This window comes from Dromaius novaehollandiae, chromosome 21 (genome assembly GCF_036370855.1).
Source record: "Dromaius novaehollandiae isolate bDroNov1 chromosome 21, bDroNov1.hap1, whole genome shotgun sequence".
Classification (NCBI taxonomy): Eukaryota; Metazoa; Chordata; class Aves; order Casuariiformes; family Dromaiidae; genus Dromaius; species Dromaius novaehollandiae.
This window is the reverse complement of record NC_088118.1, coordinates 2791315-2810515: the sequence shown is the minus strand read 5'-3', so window position 1 is coordinate 2810515 and position 19201 is coordinate 2791315. Positions and strand designations below refer to the sequence as shown.

Here is a 19201-nt window from a genome sequence, read left to right as displayed (position 1 = left end):
CTCCAGGACATGTAGAGGACCCTAACGGCTGCCCCAACAGCCGCAGCGCTCGGACCTGCACCGGGCTCCCGAAGCTCTCACAGGGTTCCCCTAGACTCAAGGGGAATTACTAGGCACTGCTAATAGATAATCCTGCCCTTGGAGTCTGGCGTTAGAATCCACCAGAATCTTTTCCAGTCTACTAATAGATTTATCAAGTAGAATTTTTTATTGGTAATATTCATATGCATAGATGCTATTAATGCAATTTTCTAAGAGTATCAACAGTATCTGCAGTAGTTACCATTGCAATGATGTGTAACTTTCTGAATGCATTAATAGAAAGACCAAATTAGTATCCACCCTATTCATACACATACCTCATAGAATCTAATAGATTCCAGCAACACACTCTATGACCAGTTACCTAGCTGTGGCTATTAATATCTATTGTAGCTATTAATATAGTAGCACCTCATAGTACAGTTTTTAAAATGTTAGTAATTACTAATGATAATTCTATGATTAGATTCCAATATACACTATCTATATTAGCTATTAATAAAATAACTACTACCTAATAACCTACCAGTGAACTGAGATAGAATCGTACAGGGCCTGTCCCCACACTGGCCTTCCTTCTCCTGGAAAGAGCTGCACAGAGCAGACCTGGCAAACAGCGGGCACCGATATGACTGCACCTGCTGCAAGAGTTGTTTAGTGCTCAAAGTCCACACAACCTTTTTGAACTAGTTACAAAGCTCAGGTTCAGTACACACAGTAGCCATCACTGCAAGGAGCTGGGTGAACATAAACAGCACTAGGAAGAGTGAATTGGCATCAGTAAGTAGATGAATTCCAGTTTCACAGCTATTACAGGAACCTCGTAAAGAAAGCTTCCACTTAAAAAAAGAGATTGCATTACTGACACAGAAAATAGGAAGGCACGTGGTCTTTGTTACTTTTAACAGGAATTTTCATATTTAAAATGCATACAGATGCATGAATTAAGTCCGCAGCACCTTTACAAAAGGCATTGCAACAACACACAGTGTTGGGTCCAACAAATGCACTCCACATTTTCCAGACCAGCAACAATTACAGGTGCTGCTGAAGAGGCTGAAGACAGCCTACAATGGTTTACCGAAGAGTTACACGCAAGCACCGCTGTATTTCCTTCCGAAAAAGCAGCTGCATCTCTGCCACCTCCTGGCAGCTCAGGGCCTTGTCACAGGACTGGTAGGTCAGTCTGTAGCAGAGGCTCTTCCGTGCAGTCTCTGAATGCTGGAAACTGTCAATTAACTGGATGGATACAACCATGTCATGTGACACCTGCCTGGCAATGGTGTGAAAAGCAACTCCATCAAACTGTTCCCTATCAGGAACCCAAAAGCTGACATCATGCACGTAGGAAGGGGGATAGAGAGAAAAACTCTTGAAAAGCCTTAACTCTCCTCCGGGAAACTGACTGAGGAAGCGCTCATCTGATGTCCAGAGCATTCGCCAGTCAGCTATTCCACAGATCAGCATGGCTAGGAGGTCGAGATTCACTGATGCACACACAGCCACCAAATCACTGCTCTCTGGTCCATCACAAACTGTGCTCACAGTTCCCACACAACAGCCCTTCTCACAGGAGCCTAAAGCATCCGTTTCCACACAAACAAAGTGTTGAATTTTAGTAACTTGAGCTTCAAAAGCTGCAAAGTCATTTAGCTCTGTTGTTTCAAAGCTTGTTGCTTCCTGCAGAGTGACGTTCAATTTACAACCAGAAACAGTCTGGTGAAGGGAATATATGCCGCTCCTAATGGTATCCACCAACATCTGAATACAGCTGTTCTCCATACCCTTGTCAGCTGCACATACAAACACCACCTCATGAAAAACAGGCAGAGAGTGAGCAGAGATAAGACACTTCCTGAAAACAGGTCCAGAAAGAACATAGAGTGTCCCAGGTAGAAAGGCTGCTCTTTCTATTAGTGTCTGAACATAGAGCAGCAGGGAAGGTCTAAGGAAATACTGTTCTGAAAGGAGGTTGCCCTGTTGTATCTTCATCCAGCTATTCTTATCTGTGTCCTTGCAAAAATCAAGGTGGGAAAATAACACTGTATTTGCCGGTCCATTAGCCATTTGTTCAGTGCTTGCATTCTGCTCTGTGTTGGGAGCAATCCAAAAAACATTTGAGTGACAAACACCATTGATGTGACCTTGGTGGAGCAGAAGAAGGGAGCAGTCAATGCTTTGTATTGGGAAGGCTTGGCGGAGCACTGCAGTGAGCTTCTCCTTGACTGTTCTTACTGGATGCTCCGAATTTAGTTCTAGGAAACCCCTGTGAAAAGCAACATGGCAGATTACAGACATCACTTCACAGATTTGCTTGAAATGCCATCCTGTGATCATAATTTGAGGGCAACGATTTACCCAAAGTGATCTCAGATATTAAACTTGTTTTCAGCAGCCACCTGAACAAGGAAGGTCTTTTGTCAGAGACATAATAATTGCTAACACATTTTCAAGACACTGGGGTTTGTGTTGCAGGCAAGGATTAACTGCACTTCGGCTTGTGGAAAGCAACTTAACAGCAAGCATCGTGGGGCTGCCACTAAGCATTGGCACTGCCAGGTTAAGGAAGTCAATCAAATACAGTTAGCCCTGGGTATTCTCCACTGTGCAGTAGCTCACCTAAAGGTTTAGCACTTCTCATCCTAGCTAGCTTTTGTATTGCAGTATTAGCAGATGCCAAGTCAACTCCTAAATTCCTTCCAAGCATCTGCACAACATATTAAAACATTCATCTTTATTCCTGTGTGCAAGTATTCACTACCTCATTCTTAATCAGAAAGTGCTCTTTCTTCTGTAGACTTATTTGGAACAGGCCATGACCAAAAGCCAACTCAAAGCAGACTTCCAGAAGAAATGTAAAAGCAAATTCTGTAAGGGAGAAAGGAGGGAACTTGAAGCAACTCCATTTTATCTGAGACCCAGGCTGGTCATGTATGCTGTGAGTGCGTGTTACTGATAAACACTTGCTAATTATAATACTTACCTGTTAATTTTATCCACAAGCACTTGTGGTACTTGAAAAGAAAATTTTCTGTTTCCCCATTCCGTCTGGCAGATCATAGGTTTGAGACATCGAAGTGGTGTACTTCGTGTGAAAATGTGGTTTAAAGCACCCTCTACACTGAAAGATTTATCTTGACTCCTGGCAATATATAAAAGCATAGCAAAGTCATTGATACATTTGTATATTTAATGTGTCAGAAGTATGCACAATGATACAGATAACCTGAAGAGACCTACTGGGCATAACACTAATGTTCCTATTGCTGAATGCCAGGTCTTGTTAGCAGGTGAGCAAAATGCTACACTATTCTATTTTTACTGTGTGGGCGGTCAAAAGCCAGAAAAGGTTATCCAGAGAGGGTGTGGAGTCTCCATCCTTGCAGATATTCAAAATCCAATGGGACATGGCTCTGAGCAACCTGCTCTAGCTGATCCCAGTTTGAGCTGCAGGGTAGGACTAGATGATCTCCAGAGGTCCCTGCCAACATCATCGAAGCTATGATTCTACGATTGTCTGCTATGCAGATACACATACCAGTCCCCTTCCTGCCTTTAAGGTGAGATTGACATTTCTTCTGAAATGGACCACTTGGACCTTTAAAATCCTAAAATAATCTTATTTCTGGAGGATACTTTCTCAAGAAACTTGAATTTTAATCTTAGCTATTCTCCTTAGAAACAAAAGAGACTGGTAGCTATTTTAAGGAATACGAAAGTGAGTTTCTCTCTCTCCAAGAAACAATAGACTAAAAGAAGATATGATGGTGCCAGACATTATGAAAGAATTAGTATCAATATTTGAGTTTTGTCACATGACAGCTACCTGTAGCCTGTACATTTATATCCATGAATATTCTCTGCGTTGAAGGGATGAACATCACTCAAGATAAATCCGGCTCCTGCTGCCACCGCCACTATTTGCCAGCTGTTGTGCCATGCTCTCCTCGGCCGATCTGCGGGTGTCCCACCCTGCCCGTTGCAGAGCGCCACATGGACCTCACCTTTCTCTGCCAGCACTTCTGCACAGCTAGAAGGAAAGCCAGGCAATAAGAAGAATTTGCTCCTGCACTCAGGATTTGTGTACTGCTAGGGAAAGAGCTGTAATGCGGCTAGAAAGCCATATCATAGCAGTCAATTTGCAAAGAACTAACTGTACTCACCTCGAGAAAAACTGGGCAAGCAGCTCCCTGTTCTTCACCACCCCAGCTTTTCTTCCACAGTGAGGGAAGTTGAAGTAAATACACGAAAAAGCTCTGTCTGCTGGTAAAAAGTAGTCCTTCAGCTTGGTGCAGTCCACAGAAAACAGAACTTCGGCTCCTGAAAGGCAAACAAAAAGAAGCATAAGAAATTTTAAGTTATGGAAAGTTTTTAAACAAAGGCAACCACTAAACTGCACTAAAAGAGGAAGACTAAACCGGGCGTTAGGACTGTCGACCTACAGCACAACTTCAGCTTCTAGGCACACGTACTGTGAAGGGAAAAAAACCCAAAACTACAGAGCTGCCCGGCCCACCTTCGGGCGAGGAGAGGCCGCCGCGGCGCCGCCTCACCTCTGCCCCGCAGCCGCCGGATGTTCTCGGCCGCCAGCGCCCGCCCGGCCACCTCCTCTTCGCCCTCGTAGCAGGTGGCCACGAGGCGGGCGGCGGCGGCGGCTCCGCAGAGGGCGGCCGCGAAGGAGAAGTTGCCCTCGCCGAGCAGCAGGACGCGGCGCCCCGGCCCCATGTCGGCGCGCAGCCGCCGCCGCCGCCGCTTGCGGCACAAGATGGCGCCGCGGCGCCGCCCCGAGGAGCCGGGGGCGGGCGGCGGCGGCCGTTGGCGGTGGAAGGCGGCCGCCGGCGCGCGCGTTGGTTCTCCCCCGGTAAAAAAATAGTGCTTTTGGCATCAAAAAGAAACACAGTTGTCCGTTTTGGCCGCTTTCTGCCCCAGCACATGGCCCAGGTGGGGCCGTGGCACCCCGGCCACGGCTCGCTGGTGCGCGCCACCGGCCACGGGGAAGTGTGGGCGGACTGGAGCCCCACCGCCAAGTTTTCCCAGTTCGGCTGGAGGTGCACCACCAGCGAGAGCGGTTACTCGCACAAAACCCACATGGGGAACTGGAACGAGGAGCGATATGATATCCAGAAAATCGTGCAGCCCAAGCCTCTGCCTTCCCAGGTGGGTGCTGCCTGCTCTTCCCTTGCAGTGGCCATAGCGAGCCTCAGCTGGGATGCTCCTTGCTCACTGAATTTGTCATGGACGCAGGGCTTCATCCCTCTATCCCTGCCATGTCTGCAACACGGACACTTCCAGGAGTAGCTTCCCTTTCTGCTGCCCTGCTCCTAGTCTTTGCTACTGGTCTTTAAAAGCGGGCAAAGGCAACAGTCTGCTCCTTTTTTTCAACCTCTGCTTAGGGCCCTACCACAGTCCCACTCCCAAAGGACGGACTTGAGAAATGGCTTTTCATTTAATCTGTTTTATTCCTTCTGAAGATTGCCCCAATCCAACTGTCTTCTCTCTGCTGTTCGGTGTTTTGCCCTTTTATGGCGAATCAAAAGAAGTCACCCAAGCTTTGTCATCTTACCTTAACCTGTCTGTAAAGGGGTAGTGTAACTGCAGATGCTTTGGCCTTCTTGTAAGGTACGAAATGCTAAAGCTTGCTTATATGTAGATACTATTAGTATATTGCTAATGTTTACTTATGTTTAGCCACACTAAATATGAGCTTTTCTTTTCAGTATGCTCACTGCTTTGAAACAACTTACTCTTCAGATTACAACAAGGGAAAGCATCAAAGAACAAGAAGTAGGTGCACAAAAACATAGTGTGTTTGATCTGTATGTAGCTGAAGAGAAGCTTCTAAATGACAGTTGTGCTTAGAGATGAAAGAATTCAGTTTTCCCTTCTGGTTGTTGAGTGGTGTGCCTGCCCCACCATGGAACAGGTATTTCAAGTCATTTAGGGAGTGGCCTTTGCATTTCAAGTGTTCTTGTCTAGCTAACCTCATCACCTCTGTCCCCAGGGAGCTGCCACTCAGAATTCCCATTTCTTGCTCCTGAGTTTGAGCCTAGAAAAACACTGTTCTGCAGAAAAAGTTTCCCTCGGTTTCACTTTCTGGATATAATCTTACTACTTCTCACTTCCTCCAGGGTTTTTTGTTTTGTTTTCCTTTAGGATTTAAGCGAGAACCTCACTGGTTTCCAGGCCACCAGCCTGAGTTGGAACCCCCTCCTTTCAAACCAACTGAGCAGTCCTGCTACATGATCGACTACAGGCCTCCACATGGGAACATTTCCTTTGCTGGTGTTCAAGGCTCGGAGGAGGAACAAGAGGGTGCGGGAAAAGCGACAGCACATCTGCAGGCTGTGCCCTCAGAATGACAGGAGACCTGTCTGCCAGCAGTGCTACAAGGAAGGCTTTCAAGCAGAAAAACCTTTTGGACGTTAAAACCAAATGTAGCACCATATGAAATATATTCTTCCTGTTTCCCAAATTGTTTGTCACTTGGGTGTTTTTCTTCACTTGTTTTGTGTACAGAGGTGACCACAAGGCATCTGGGTCATGCTGTGCGTTGTCAGCGAAGCTCAAACAAGACCATGAGCTGGAAGAGCTTTTTAGAGCCAACTAATAGGAAATGCTAGAACTTGGCATTTAGGTGGGATTTGGGGCATTTGACTGTGACCCCACATCACTGAGTGTCTGTTTTATTTTTTTCATGGCCACAGAAGAAGGATGCTTTTTCAGTTCATTTGAAATTTAAACTGATGCTTTCTACAAGGTCTTTTGTCTTAGCATATATAAGGAACAAAGAAAATAGATTGGGCCATAACCGAGTGTGACCAGCTAGGCATTACTGGACATATTAGTGGCATTCCGTCCTTTTTGGACAAGAATTATAGAAATTCAATTCCAATACTATGGATTTTCCTTTCTGCTGGTATCTCTTTGAAACTGGAGATGCTAAGCAGCTGGTAGCACCTGAGAAGAAGTTAATAGCATTTTGCACCGCTCAACAATGTTAGCATAAATCAGATGAATATTTTAGACTTCAGATGCTATTTATTGTTTGAAGGGCATTGACCACATAGTTTCAAAGTGATGTGATTTGCACCATGAGAGCATGACATTTTTCTCTGCTCTGGGTGTATCTGTTTACAGCAGCTATGCAACTGTCATTTGCAACCGGTCTGAATTGGTTGCAGCACTTGGACACTTCCCCATGCCATGAGTCATTCTAGAGATTTAAGATACAATTGTCCCCCATTCAGTTGTTATCTAATACCCATATTTAGAATGGGTTTCAACTGTCATGTAGTTGTCTTACCAGTCTCATGTACCCTGGAGAGGCTTTCCTATTGCTTGTGAAACACATTCAGAAATCCTCCAGAAAAACTGAGGGAAAGGGCTCATGCAATTAGATGTTTGCAAAACATTAGAGTAATGAAATGAAACCAGCAAAGTGGTTCTGACCGCGAGGACAAGCTCTCCTGGACGCACCAGTGCTCAGGCTGTAAGCAAGAACGACGCCAGGTGTGCTTCCCTGCACAGGAAGCTTACGCAGCTTTCTTAAGACAATGCTTCCCACGTCCTGAGCATTCAAAAGCAAAATATACGAAGTGCTTATTCATGTTTTATTTGTTAGTAAATTTACTCAGCATAAATAAATAAGAGTGGCCATTCACTACAGCTGGCATCTGATGGGAAGTGTTCTAGAAAAGCCCAAGGCTGACTTTAAATAGCAGCCTACTTCCTTTGGGCTCCTGCAATGGCAGGCTTCTCCTCGTGGGTGATAGGGATCGTGCGCTCGGGCAGCTCACTTAGTTTCCTCGGTGCGCTCACTGTCAGGACACCATCCAAAGAGAGCGACGAGGTTATGGTCAGGGGATCCACATCAGCTGGAATCCTGTATTTCCTGTTGAACTCCCTGGCAATAAAGCCATGCTCGTCCTTCAAAAGGAGAAGAAAAGGAACAGCCCTGATTAGAAGCGTTCATTCAGTTCCAGCTATACCATGGGCCCTTTGCATACAGTCTGAGTTTGGGAAGCTCGAGCCCTCAAAGGAAGATATTTCTGAAAGCTTTAAGTGTTTCTATCATGAGATGCCTTTATAAAGTGCCAAGACTGGCTGAAGTCAGACGCTGCCCTGCCCTGGCTGCGGGTGCCTGCGGGCACAGCGTTTGCACGGGGAGGCTTCGTGCTGCAGCTCTCGTGCCAGCCAGACTGCCTTCGTCACCCAGCAGTGTGCTGCTGTTCCTAAGGCGCTGGAGCTGGAGCTGCATCCAGTACCACCCACACCTATTCCCAGGGGTCTCCAGAGTTCTTGTAAAACACAGCTTCCCAGTGAGCTAATCTCTGCTAATGTAGTTGATTACTTTCTTAGCCAGAAAACTTTGCAGAAGCAATGTCAGAATTAGAGACTTCCCCCAGCTATGTCAGGCAATGCTGTGTTTCCTGACCGACAAATCTGCGCTCCCAAAAGCCCTTAGTGCTGGCAGTAACACCGGCATAGCTGCTTTACCACCAGGATTTGTTTCCTTCTGCTGAGGTAGGGAGGGGGAACTGGAAAACCCTGTTTTGTACAGCTTTGTACATGGCTTTTGACTTTCCTCTGCCCGGCTGGCACACGTCTCTAGGGCCAGCAGGCGGTGGGATGACCGGCAGCAGAACACAACCCTTAAAGATTATGAACCGGTAAATGGGCCTTTTTCAGGAAGAGATAACCTCCTGCTAACAGAAGAGTGCAATGGACTATTCATTATGTGGTTTAATTATTACAGTTCATTGTTAACTTATTGAATGCCTCCCTGCATTCCTGGCCTCTTCCCAGCAAGAGGAAGGCTCAGAAATGCACACTTCAAAGGTGATTTTCCAGTTCAGTTCACAGTTCATATAACGCCAGCAATAAATCTCTACCCTGCTGCTGCCCAGTCTGGGATCAGTGGGAAGGATTACACAGAGCATCTTCTGTTAGGATCAGTTGATAAAAACCACTAGAAGTGTTTGCAGATGAGCACACAACAGGATGGTTTTGCAGTCTCCTTGTTTAACCACAGCTGAGGAAGTTCAAAACTGACTCTATCAGTCACACAGTAAAAGCAGAAGTACCTGGCGCTCCTCATGTTTCCCATGAATATCTATCATGTCCCCCAACACCTTGACTTTCAGCTCCTCAGGGGAGAAATGCTTCACATCGAGGTTTACAGAAAACTTGTCCTTCTCCAGTCGCATCTGCAAAACAGGGAGACGACTTCAGAAAGGAGCAGGGGAGGGTTTCAGCCTTAAAAGGTGCTCAGAATATAACAGTACAAGACTTAAGCTGATACCTCCATATGCCCTCACCCAAAAAGCTGAGAAGAAACAGCACCATCTGACCTTCTTCATCCAGTCCTGGGATTCTGACCTGGCTGGATTTCTCTCTTTCTTGCCTGTCACGTTAATGCCCATCACTAAAGTGTGATGCCTTTCTGTCTCTTGATTATATGGGATAAATATTTTCCCGGGGGTGGCGAAGAGACACTTTCAACTTGAATTTGTTAAAACTGACTCATTAGTTGGCCTACAGGTTTTGTTATCTGTTTCTTTTTACAGAATGTCTGGAGATTTCCAGTCCCTGTAACCGGATTTCGCAAGGTCTCTAAAGAAGCCTGACTGTGCAGCTGACTGCAGCTCATCTGTGCCACTTGCAGGCTTTCCCCTCTGTTGTCACTCTTGAGTAACCAAAATAACGTGTCACTGGCAAACGCTGCCACCTCACTGCCTGCCTCTTTTATCTGAGCAGCACGATTTCTGACGAAACTCTGAGTCACCTGCTGCTAATCTTGCCTCCTTCCCTTTCGTTTTACGCTTTATCACCTCTAGCAAATGCTGCTTTTTGCTGGTTCCTGAGGTTGAACTCACATTTGCTGCCCGTGACCTACCTCCCTGGCTTGGACAAGCTCCTGGGGCTTTGCTATGTGAGCCAGCTACCTCTGCCTTCCTATTGCATTTGTGGGAGGGGGCGTGCAAGCCTCCCGGAGCTCTGCTCTGGGACGTGGAGGTAGCCTCTGTGCCAGCTCTAGGCTTGCTGGTGTCTGCTTCCTTCTCCTTCAAGCATGTCTGTGAAGGAGATTTCTCCACTGAAGCACTGGGATGTCGTTTTCTGTGGTGCTTAACGCGGCTGCTTCAGTGGACAGCCAGACCCAGCTTGCTAAATCAAGGGAAACATTATGGAAAGATTGAGAAAATACTTTCCTCTCGCTCCTTTGGCTTAGAATAGCTCTACGAGTTACTTGTAAACAGGCAGCTGACTTGCAGAGCAGGCAGGGCCCTTTGAGCGGCGTGCCCCTTGGCTCGGCCCCTGCAGCGCTGCCTCTTGCAGCCAGCAGAGCTGTCGGTGGGGCTGTAGCGCCTGCAAGGCTGCGCGAGTGCTCCTGCATGCTAGTATCTCGCCATCCCCATGGCTGCTAGGGCTGCACAGCGGCCCCTTGTCTCCCTGCCCCAGGGCCACTGCGCCGGAGCAGATTTACCACCCAGCCGGACAGGCTGTGTATTCATCCCCCAGCTCCATCGCTGCTACCAGAGCTGCTGCTTTTCCTGCGCTGCTCCTGGCTGCGGGACTTGGTGCGAGCCGAGCGAAGGCTGGAGGGCCCCGAGCGAGGGCAGCCCTGGGCTTCCCGGGCTCTGCCAGCCACAGCGGACACTTGCCGGTGCGGTGCCGGGGTCATGGTCAACGGCCGGGGCTGGCGTAGCCAGTGCAGGGCAAACCGACGCGGGAACCATCGGAGAGCTGTGCGCTGCCCACCTTCTGCTCAGAGGCGACACGGGGTCTAGGGAAAAAGTGGTTTGGAGACAGGATTTTCCTGGCTCTTCTCTGCAGAAGGTGCTGGGGCTCCGAGGCGGGTGCGGGAGGAGAGGTGCCGGCGGGAGGCGTGCCCGCCCGCGGCGCGCTGGGTCTCCCGCAGCAGCCCGGCAGCGGCAGGGCTCAGCCACCCTCCTTTTAGGAGGAAGGCCAAGCCGGTTGGTTCCCCCCGCTAGCGGCTGTGCTGCAGCAAACACTGTCAAGGGCACGGTGTCTCCTGAGTTACAGACAGGCAGGATTTGCCTCTAAAATGCACCCAGGGTCTCTGGCCTGTGCTAACACCTAGCTGCAGCCTCCTCAGCTCAGCACAGATGTGCCTGGTGGTGATGTATCCCAGCAGCTGCTCCGGGATGCAGGACCACTCCGGCCTCTGAGGCAGAGCCATTCCTTGCTAGGTTTTCCTCTGGAAAAACTGGAGCCTCCCCTGGAGCCTCCCTGGAGCACTCTGGCCAGGAGAAACGTCTTCTTCACCTCTGGGATCACTACGAACATGCAAGCAGGTCCAGAAATGCGAAGCAGCTCTCACTGTTGGCAGAACAAGGGAGTGAAGGAGACAGACAGGGCCGGAGGGCTGTTTCGTGGTCAGTTGGGTCCCGTGTGTTTCTCTAAGCGGTGCTCTGCTCAGCAGCAGCTCTTCGAAACGGGCCCCTTTTCGCCCAGCCGCCCCGACCTCCCACACTGCCTGACGCGAGGGTCGCGCCGCTCCTGCGCCCTCGTTCCTTCTCGGCAGGGAGTGGGTGTGAGTTTCGCAGAGCAGACAGGGAATTTAGCTTTCGTCCTTTCTCCCCTCAACTCTGACAGTCATTCGCAGCACGAAGTCGGCTCAGCTTGCCTCCGTGCCCGAGGCTACGGCAACGCTTGCCCACAGTCCCGAGCGGTCAGCGGAGCAGGCAGGGGTCCTTGCCCGCTGCGGAGGAGCAGAGACCAAGCACAGCACGTTTTCCCCCAGGCTTTTCCTAACAACTGCCTGCAAGCAGCTTCCCAGCTCTCAGTTGTCACGGTCCCCAGCTCCGGGGACATCAGGAGGTGCGCGCAGGGATAGCAAAGAGCAGTAAGAAGGGAAGGTTACCTCAGAGAGCCCCGTCTCTATCCAGCTGGGCATCCGGAAGATGGGCGATCGCATCAGGAAGGTGCTGAGGCCGGGGGAGGTAGGAAGCAGCTCCGACTCCTGCAGATGCTCCCCGAAAGTCTGGTCGAAGATGCGACTGGGCGCCAGCAAAGATAAGAGGGGCCGGCGGATCAGGGGGTTGTGAATGGTGATATCCATTGGAGCGTGCGGGAGGAGCCGGGCCGGCGACTGTGCTGCAACGCTCTGCGGGCAGCGGGGGCAGCTTTATAGCCGTGCAGCGGCCTGGCCTCCCCCCGCCGAGCCCGCGCGAACGGTGATGTCAGGGATTTTATTGTCCCGCTGCCGGGCTGGCCCCTCCGGCCGTGCCCGGTAGCTGTCTGGGGGATTTGAGCACGCTGCTGAGGAGGAGGGGGAAGGGGAGAAGAAGAAAAGGAGTCTGACGGGGCAGCAAGGAGCCAAGCTGCCCCGCCGCCCGCCCTGCTGCCCCACGTGCTGTTTATCCGCAGAGTCCCAAGCCGGCTTGGCCGATGCTCCCAGCTGCTTCGGATGCCAGCAGGATCAATGCAGCTCCTATCTTTGGCTCACACGGAAAATGACAAGGGGCCATTGTTTCCGCTGCCAGCCTCGGGGCCCTGGCTCCCGGCATCGCCCACGGGCCTGGGGCGAGCTCTGCCTCTCCTCCAGGCAGAGGAAGCCGGGGCTGGTTTCACCAGGGGGAATCAGGAAAGATGCCGGGAGGTGTGACTGCGTGGCTCTCTGCAGCCCGGCACACACAGGCGACGGGAGCCCCGCCGCCTTGCTGCAGGCCTGCTGGTGTGGGCGAAGATGAAGGATGCCTTCCTCCACAGTGCATCGAGCCACTTGGCCCCCTGCAGAAACCCCTTCGCTGGAGAGAGCAGCGCTCGGTGAGCTCAGCGTGCCCCAGCTGCGAGCAGAGATAAGCCTGGCACGCTGATGGCCCCCCTGGTGCAGGAAGGGCCGCTGCACGGGGACGTGCCCTCTCCCGGGGGCAAGCTGCATGCTCACCTGCCTCTGTCGGCCGGTGCCCCTGTAGTGAGCTCATTTCCTACAATTAAGGCTCCTCGTATGCCCTAACTCGCACATTTGCTTTTATTCCTGCAGTGCTTGTGAACCCCAATCATGGGACAAGATTCAGCCTAGGCACTGTCCTTACAGGACAAGAGCTGCCTCTGAGAGCTTGCGACTTAAATACAGGCTCCTGGCTCAGCGGCACGTCAGCCTTGCTGCCAGCACCGCCGGTCCCTTGTGCAGCGCCCTGGCCCGCTTCCCCTCAGCTTCCTTGCTGGGCCGGGGAGCAGCACTTGCTCCGTGCGACAGCCCAGGCTGTAAATGTCTCCTCCAATCCCACACTGGATCAGCAGCGGAGCACCTGCTCTCTCCAGCCGCGGGGCCGTGGACTCAGGGCAGTCTCTGGTTTCAGGGTACAAGGAGCTTCGTGCTCAGCACCCCAGCTCAGCTTTTCTCCACGAGAAAAAAGGACTAAGGCTCCCAGTTCAGGAAAGCTGGACCTATGCCAGCTTCAGCGCCCCAGCTAAGGGACGGTCTCTGCCCCGGGCACTTCTCCAGATCTCACCCCACAGTGCTGCAGTCCAGGACAGGGTGGATGGCCATCTCTCAGAAGCACGGTCTGGGCTGTGCAGGTGCCAGTAGTGGGATCCGGATCCTGTCTAGCGCAGTTTAACTACCTGCAGGGCTTCAGCACACGCAGGGACAAAAGGCTCGTGCCTCCGCTCGGCTCCAGGGCAAACCAGGCTCCTTTGCGTAGGGCACAGGAAGGGTTGGCAGCAGTGCCAGGATCCAGCCGGCTCTCTCCCGCTCCACGGCCTCCCCCATCTCGCCCCCACACCCTGCTCAAGGAGGGGATCCCGGGAAGGCGCAGGATTTTCCCCGGGCGCCCCGGCCTGCGGCAGCGCCTGGCCTGCCCGCAGGAATGCAGCAAGGAGCTTCCCTCGTCACCCTGGCGAGGCGTCCCGGGGCCTGTGCACGCAGCTATTTTGGTCCGTCTTTTTATCACACACTCCTCCCTGTGGAATTCACCCCGTTAAAGCCTTGCGATCTGCAGCCTTCGCTCGCAGAGGCAGCGAGCGCTCGGAAGCTCCCCGTCCCCGAGGCGCCATGGCCGCACGCACCGTCCCCCACGCCTACCCCATGAGCTCGGAGTACGAGTTTGCCAGCCCCAGCAAGATCTACGACCAGAACTTCGGGGAAGGTAAGGGGGAACCGGGGTCCCTCTGGCACCTTTCCGTCCTCTGACGCGGGAGAGCCGGCAGCGTCCCTCTGGAGGGATTTGCCTCCAGAGCCGGCCAGCGAGGCTGGAGCCAAGGGAGCTGCTGAGCGTAGGAGCCCAGGTCAGAGCACGGGACATGTCCGGAGAGTGCCTGTGACTTCCCTCTGCTGGTTCGCTTCCCTCCTTCCCTGCCTCGTTCCTCTCCTCCCCTCCCTCGCACCCCCACTTTCTGGCACTCGTGCACACAGTGCAAACACAACGCGAAACACCCCTCTGCAACCCTTCTGGGCAGCCCGGGGTGCCTCGTGCCCCATGCTAACCCCGGCAGAAGGCCGCGTGGTCACAAGCCTGTCCAGGACCTGTCTCCATGCTCCCCTTCGCTAATAAGGGACGGGTGAGCGAGGACCCCCACCTGCCCGCCTGCCCCCAGCCGCGGTGCGCAGCCGCCGGGCACAGCTCCTGCCCCGCTGCCCCCAGCAGAAGGGCCCCTGCTGCAGTGCCAGGGGCAGGGATGAAAATTAGGCCCTTTTGGAAAGTGCTAGCGCAGGGGGGAGTTTTTGCAGCCGGGGGCAGTGGAGAAAAGCTGAGCTGGGGCGTTGAGCACAAAGCGCGGCAGCGGCTGGCAGCGGGGAAGGAATGTGGGCAGCAGCAGAACCATTCAGCACCCGCACGGCGGCGTGAAAAGGCGAAAAGCCCCAAGGAAAGCCCCCCGACAATGGCGCACAAAAGCGCTTTAGTTCCTCGGGCCGGTTTCTTCACCGTCAGCGTTTTCCGTGCCCAGCCCCGGGCTCGGCTCCGCAGAGCGCCCGCTGCACCCGCCGCTCGCTCCCTGCCCGCCGGGCAGACACCCCGGCGCTGGCCGCCAGCCCTTGGTCGCCGGGGGGGCGGTGGCCGGCCGGCGGCTGGCTCCGAGCACGTGTTTCGGGGACGCAAAGGCAGGAACGGCTGGACACCCGGTTCCTGTTGTGCTGCTGGTGCAGCGGCGAAACCAAGGAACCTGTTTGCCACATCCCGGCCTCCTCCTGTCCCCGTCAGCTCTGCCGCCAGCCCGCCTCCCCCCTCCTTCCCCGGCACCCCCGCGCTCCTCACGGGGTCTCATTTCCAGGTGTGTCCCCGTGCGAGATTTTAGCCCCTGCCCTGTACCATGGTTACTACATCAGGCCGCGGATCAACAAGCAGCTGGATCGCGGCACCTCCGAGATCAGCCTCAACGACCACAAATTCCAGGTGTTCCTGGACGTCTGCCACTTCCTGCCGGATGAGCTCACCGTCCGCACCGTGGACAACCTCCTGGAGGTGGTGGGGCAGCACCCGCAGAAGTCCGACCGCCACGGCTTCATCTCCCGCGAGTTCACCAGGACCTACATCCTGCCGCTGGACGTCGACCCCTTGCTGGTGAGAGCCACCTTGTCCCACGACGGCATCCTAAGCATTGTGGCTCCCCGGACCGGGAAGGAGGTGAAGGCCAGAGTCAACGAGGTGAAGATAGTGCAGCAGCAGCAGCCGCAGGGGAAGGAAGAACAGCCCAAGGAAGGGAAAGAGAAGGAAGAGTCCTAAGGCCCCGAGCCGGGCTGGAGCAGGGGGTGGGGGGGACGTCCCGGTGCCAGACCCCTGTTTCTCACCACCAGTGCTTGGCAGGGCTGGGAGAGCGGAGAGGGGCACGTGCCAGGCTCCTGCTTCCGAAGGCTGCTGGTTGGAAAAAGGGGCTAGGGACTGAAAAAAGAGGGGGCTGAAGTGTTAGGGTGAGGAACTGTAATGTACGTTTTCTCCGAAGTCAAGTGCCCACTGAGCACCGCGCAGGGGGCCCTTCGCCCATCCAGGATTGCAAGGGTCACTCTTAGCCCAGAGAGCCAGGCAGTGTCGCAGCAGGCTTCACAGCCGCGCTCCAGCCGGGAAGGAGCTGCTTCCCAGGGCGCCGGGGAGAGGGAAGGGAGGATCCCGGTGCCTCGCTTCTGAGCCGGCGGCTGACCGCTGCGGAGAGCGCTGCAGAGCGAAGGTGCCTGCTGACCTGTAAAGGTGCCTGCAGCTCTCGGGAGGAAAGAGGAATAAATCTGACTCTGATCTTCTCTTCCTTGCCTTGGATTCATATTGCTTCCGGCCAAGTTCCTCTGCAGCGGGGAGCACGGATGGCGCCTCGGTGAGCAGAGCGGCGAGCGGTCCCCGCCGAGCTTGGGGGCATCAAGGGGGACTCAGAGGGCAGCCGGGGGGACCTCTGCCGCCGTCCCTCCCTGCTCCAGCACAGCCAGGGTCCCTCACCCCTGCGGGAGCCCCGGCAGGCAGAAGCCTCCAGGAGGAAAGGTTTAGGGCAGTGGGCCCTTGGAGGCTCACCGCGCGTGTCCGGGTGCCTTGCTGGCACCCCGGCGCTCTCCGCGGAGTCACGGAGCGGGCGCGTGCGGCCCCTTCTGCGGGCGCCGCGACGCTCAGGGCGCACGAGGAATGTCTCCCCGCTCCTGCAGTACCAGGCCAGGGATTGCGTGTGCGACCGGTGGCTGCAGCTGCTGCCCCGGCTGGCCCCGAGGGCTCCGCCGCGGCCGTCTCCATCCTCGTCACTGCCAATTAAAGCAGCTAAAACGCTGTGTCACTGACCAAATACGGGGGTCCCTGGCACGCCTCCCGCGGGGACAGCGCAGGCTCCCGGCGCCCGGCGGCTGCGGCTTGGCGGAGCATCGCTCTCGCCCTGCTGGGAGCCGCTCCGCTGGCCCTGGGCGCTGCCCTGGTGAATAAATGGGGCCAGAAGCGCCCCACGCCGGAGCCTGCCCCACGCCGGAGCCTGCCCCACGCCAGAGCCTGCCCCACGCCGGAGCCTGCCTCCTGGGCTGCTCGAGCATGGTACAAGGCTGCTCTTTCGCTCTCGCCAGGCAAGGCAGGACCCAGACCAGAGGGAAACGCTGCGCAGCTATTTTCTGCTCCTTGGGGCCCCTGCCAGCAGGCAGGATCGGAGCAAAATTAAGAGCAGCCCTGAGGGCCTTGCCAGCCCCGGGAGAGAGCGGGGGGGGGGGCAGCGAAGCCACCTCGCTCCGCACCGCTGAGGGATGATGCCTTTCCTGGGGAAGCAGGAGCAGACAAGCTGCTGCCAGTGACAGTCTCAGGAGATGCTGTCGAATAAAACCCACCTGCACAACAGGGTTTGTTGAGGTCGTTAACAATAATCTCAGGGATAATAGGGGGCTACTGACTTTCAAGGACCTGCAGAGGCTGCTTGTAAGAGCAGGAATTGCTCCTGCACGACGCAGCCCGGCAGCACCCAGCCGAGGCCCGAGGCGCGGGCAGGCTGCCCCGGCCCCCGCTGCGGGTGCAGAGCTGCGGCTGCGGCAGGCAGGAGCGCAGGCGGGACACGGGGTGCCGGGCTGGGCGGGCAGGCACCCGGACGCGTAACACGCGGGAGGATGCAATGCCTCTGGCCCTGTCCTGACCATGCAGCGCGAGGGCTGCGGGTCGCCCGGCTGCTGGGGGCTGAAAACGGTGCGTGGCCTGGGCCAGGGCTCCAAACGGTGCCAGTTCTGAGGCAAAAGTGGCCAGATCCGTTCAGAGCTCTCTCTTCTTCAGTTTTAAAACGCCAGCTCACCGTGTGCCTGCACCACACCCATCACAGCATGCTCCTGTTCCTCGGTGTATGAGGTCCCTCGCTACTCTCGCAGGACAAATTAATAGTCATCACACACTTCTGCTCTCCCTCTGGCTTTTTTAGCTCTGCCTTTGCTCTCCTATGCGTTCATTCCCTGCTGCCGGGCCCTTGCAGGCTCGCCCTGTGCCAGCTGCACAGCTTGTTGCCCAGACGATGCCTCTGGGCGCGTTAAACCAGCCGCTCTGCGCGGCGATGCGGCGAGGGGGCTGGCACTGCCTGGCGCGGCGGCGGGCCGTGCACCGGACCCTTGCAGGCTTTGCACAAAACAGCGTGATTGCTGTGCAGAGCGGGAGCGCTGGAAGCCAGGCGCGCTTTTATCCCTGCAGACACAGACTGGAGAGGGAATGCAGAGTGGCAGCCAAATGTTTTCCAGCTCTGCCAATGTTTTCGATGCCTTTCTGTTTCTCTGATGGAGCTCAAACCGGCAGCTCCAGCATTTGTGTCAGGGGCCGATGGGAACAGGCTCTCAGCCTTTCTTTTTGCTCTCTTTCCACAAAGCAGCAAAGCCCAAGTTATCCCTGAAATCAAAACAGAGACGGGCTCACTAAACCAACAGTGTCTGTGGCAAACTCGGAGACACATAGTCTGCGCCTTCCCAAGGGGACACAGACTCCTGGGACCAGCCGGTTTTTGCAGGAGGGTCCAGGGCTCAATCCCGTCTGCCTGCACCAGCCAGACCTAAATCCCCCGGGGCTCAGGGTGCCGCGTGCGCTGCCAAGCCCCTGCCCCGCGCTGGGCAGCCGTGTCGGTGTGAGAGCAGGCGCTGCAGCTCCGGGTGCAGCTGCTGCAGGGTTCGGAGGGCATCTACGTCCCGTGGTCCATCCGAGGACGTAGCGGGAAGAGCCACCTCGCTCTGCTTTTGGGCAGGTAACAGAGCATCCCATGAGCCCGGCTGAGAGCAGGGGCTAAGCCCACCCCCGAGCTGACCCACGAGCTGCAGCCTGGGACCGGCAGAGCTGGAGGAGGCGAGGGACCTGCGAGGGCCGTGCGTGCCCCACAGCTCGGACACCGCTAGCCAGGGGGTGGACAAAACCCACCCGCTTGCCAGCACGCCCGTGGGGCTGCGCAGAGCTGGGCTGGCTGCTGAATCCCGGCTCTGGAGCACGGGGTTTCTGCTGTATTAACGTGACAGCTTCTGGTGTTGGGTGCCAGCTCGCTCACAGCTGCCGGAGATCAGGGCCTCGCTGTGCAGTGCAGGAGCTGGCAGCTGCTCTCGGGAGGGCCCTCAGCACTACAAAAGGCAGGTGAAGGACAGATTAATGTCCCTATCTGACAGGCCAGGGGCTGAGCCTCAGGGCAGTAGAGTAAGTCCTTAATGGTGCTACGTCCCTCATGGGCTTCTCCAAAGCACAAATCTGCACTTTCTGCTCTGGGTAAAGACCTGGACTTCAAAAAACCTGGA

General features: G+C 54.6%; 4 protein-coding genes across 5 annotated transcripts; 2 read left to right on the top strand and 2 right to left on the bottom strand.

Moving 5' to 3' along the window:
* Positions 1–185: 185 nt before the first annotated feature.
* On the bottom strand, positions 186–4825 carry FDXACB1 (ferredoxin-fold anticodon binding domain containing 1). 2 transcript variants are annotated; one of them, XM_026105839.2, is made up of 5 exons: positions 4596–4825; positions 4206–4362; positions 3869–4072; positions 3026–3184; positions 186–2308 (listed from the first exon to the last, which is right to left on the bottom strand). In XM_026105839.2, the coding sequence occupies exons 1-5, from the start codon at positions 4765–4767 to the stop codon at positions 1120–1122; spliced, it is 1881 nt and encodes a 626-aa protein (XP_025961624.2). In that variant the 5' UTR covers positions 4768–4825; the 3' UTR covers positions 186–1119. The 2 variants fall into 2 exon arrangements, with proteins under 2 accessions (XP_025961624.2, XP_064380302.1); XM_064524232.1 differs by lacking the exon at positions 3869–4072.
* CFAP68 (cilia and flagella associated protein 68) lies at positions 4793–6514 on the top strand. Its single transcript, XM_026105847.2, has 3 exons — positions 4793–5199; positions 5760–5826; positions 6196–6514. Exons 1-3 carry the CDS (start codon positions 4975–4977, stop codon positions 6399–6401), a joined length of 498 nt encoding a protein of 165 aa, XP_025961632.2. The 5' UTR covers positions 4793–4974; the 3' UTR covers positions 6402–6514.
* Positions 6515–7638: 1124 nt separating this feature from the next.
* CRYAB (crystallin alpha B) lies at positions 7639–12216 on the bottom strand. The gene is made up of 3 exons (XM_026105876.2): positions 11927–12216; positions 9126–9248; positions 7639–7968 (listed from the first exon to the last, which is right to left on the bottom strand). Exons 1-3 carry the CDS (start codon positions 12122–12124, stop codon positions 7765–7767), a joined length of 525 nt encoding a protein of 174 aa, XP_025961661.1. The 5' UTR covers positions 12125–12216; the 3' UTR covers positions 7639–7764.
* Positions 12217–12385: 169 nt separating this feature from the next.
* HSPB2 (heat shock protein family B (small) member 2) lies at positions 12386–16240 on the top strand. The gene is made up of 2 exons (XM_064524233.1): positions 12386–14156; positions 15280–16240. The coding sequence occupies exons 1-2, from the start codon at positions 14063–14065 to the stop codon at positions 15729–15731; spliced, it is 546 nt and encodes a 181-aa protein (XP_064380303.1). The 5' UTR covers positions 12386–14062; the 3' UTR covers positions 15732–16240.
* The last annotated feature ends 2961 nt before the right edge of the window (positions 16241–19201 follow it).

What these genes read in the sequence shown, in the direction of transcription:
- FDXACB1 (XM_026105839.2), bottom strand. Translation starts at nt 4,767, where the DNA reads ATGGGGCCGGGGCGCCGCGTCCTGCTGCTCGGCGAGGGCAACTTCTCC. An exon ending in CTTGCCCAGTTTTTCTCGAG is followed by an intron (nt 4,073 to 4,205) that starts GTGAGTACAGTT and finishes CTTTCCTTCTAG; the next exon opens with CTGTGCAGAAGTGCTGGCAG. An exon ending in TATAAATGTACAGGCTACAG is followed by an intron (nt 3,185 to 3,868) that starts GTAGCTGTCATG and finishes ATATATTGCCAG; the next exon opens with GAGTCAAGATAAATCTTTCA.
- CFAP68 (XM_026105847.2), top strand. Translation starts at nt 4,975, where the DNA reads ATGGCCCAGGTGGGGCCGTGGCACCCCGGCCACGGCTCGCTGGTGCGC. An exon ending in CCAAGCCTCTGCCTTCCCAG is followed by an intron (nt 5,200 to 5,759) that starts GTGGGTGCTGCC and finishes TTTTCTTTTCAG; the next exon opens with TATGCTCACTGCTTTGAAAC. An exon ending in AAAGCATCAAAGAACAAGAA is followed by an intron (nt 5,827 to 6,195) that starts GTAGGTGCACAA and finishes GTTTTCCTTTAG; the next exon opens with GATTTAAGCGAGAACCTCAC.
- CRYAB (XM_026105876.2), bottom strand. Translation starts at nt 12,124, where the DNA reads ATGGATATCACCATTCACAACCCCCTGATCCGCCGGCCCCTCTTATCT. An exon ending in TAGAGACGGGGCTCTCTGAG is followed by an intron (nt 9,249 to 11,926) that starts GTAACCTTCCCT and finishes CCTGTTTTGCAG; the next exon opens with ATGCGACTGGAGAAGGACAA. An exon ending in GGAAACATGAGGAGCGCCAG is followed by an intron (nt 7,969 to 9,125) that starts GTACTTCTGCTT and finishes CTCCTTTTGAAG; the next exon opens with GACGAGCATGGCTTTATTGC.
- HSPB2 (XM_064524233.1), top strand. Translation starts at nt 14,063, where the DNA reads ATGGCCGCACGCACCGTCCCCCACGCCTACCCCATGAGCTCGGAGTAC. An exon ending in CGACCAGAACTTCGGGGAAG is followed by an intron (nt 14,157 to 15,279) that starts GTAAGGGGGAAC and finishes TCTCATTTCCAG; the next exon opens with GTGTGTCCCCGTGCGAGATT.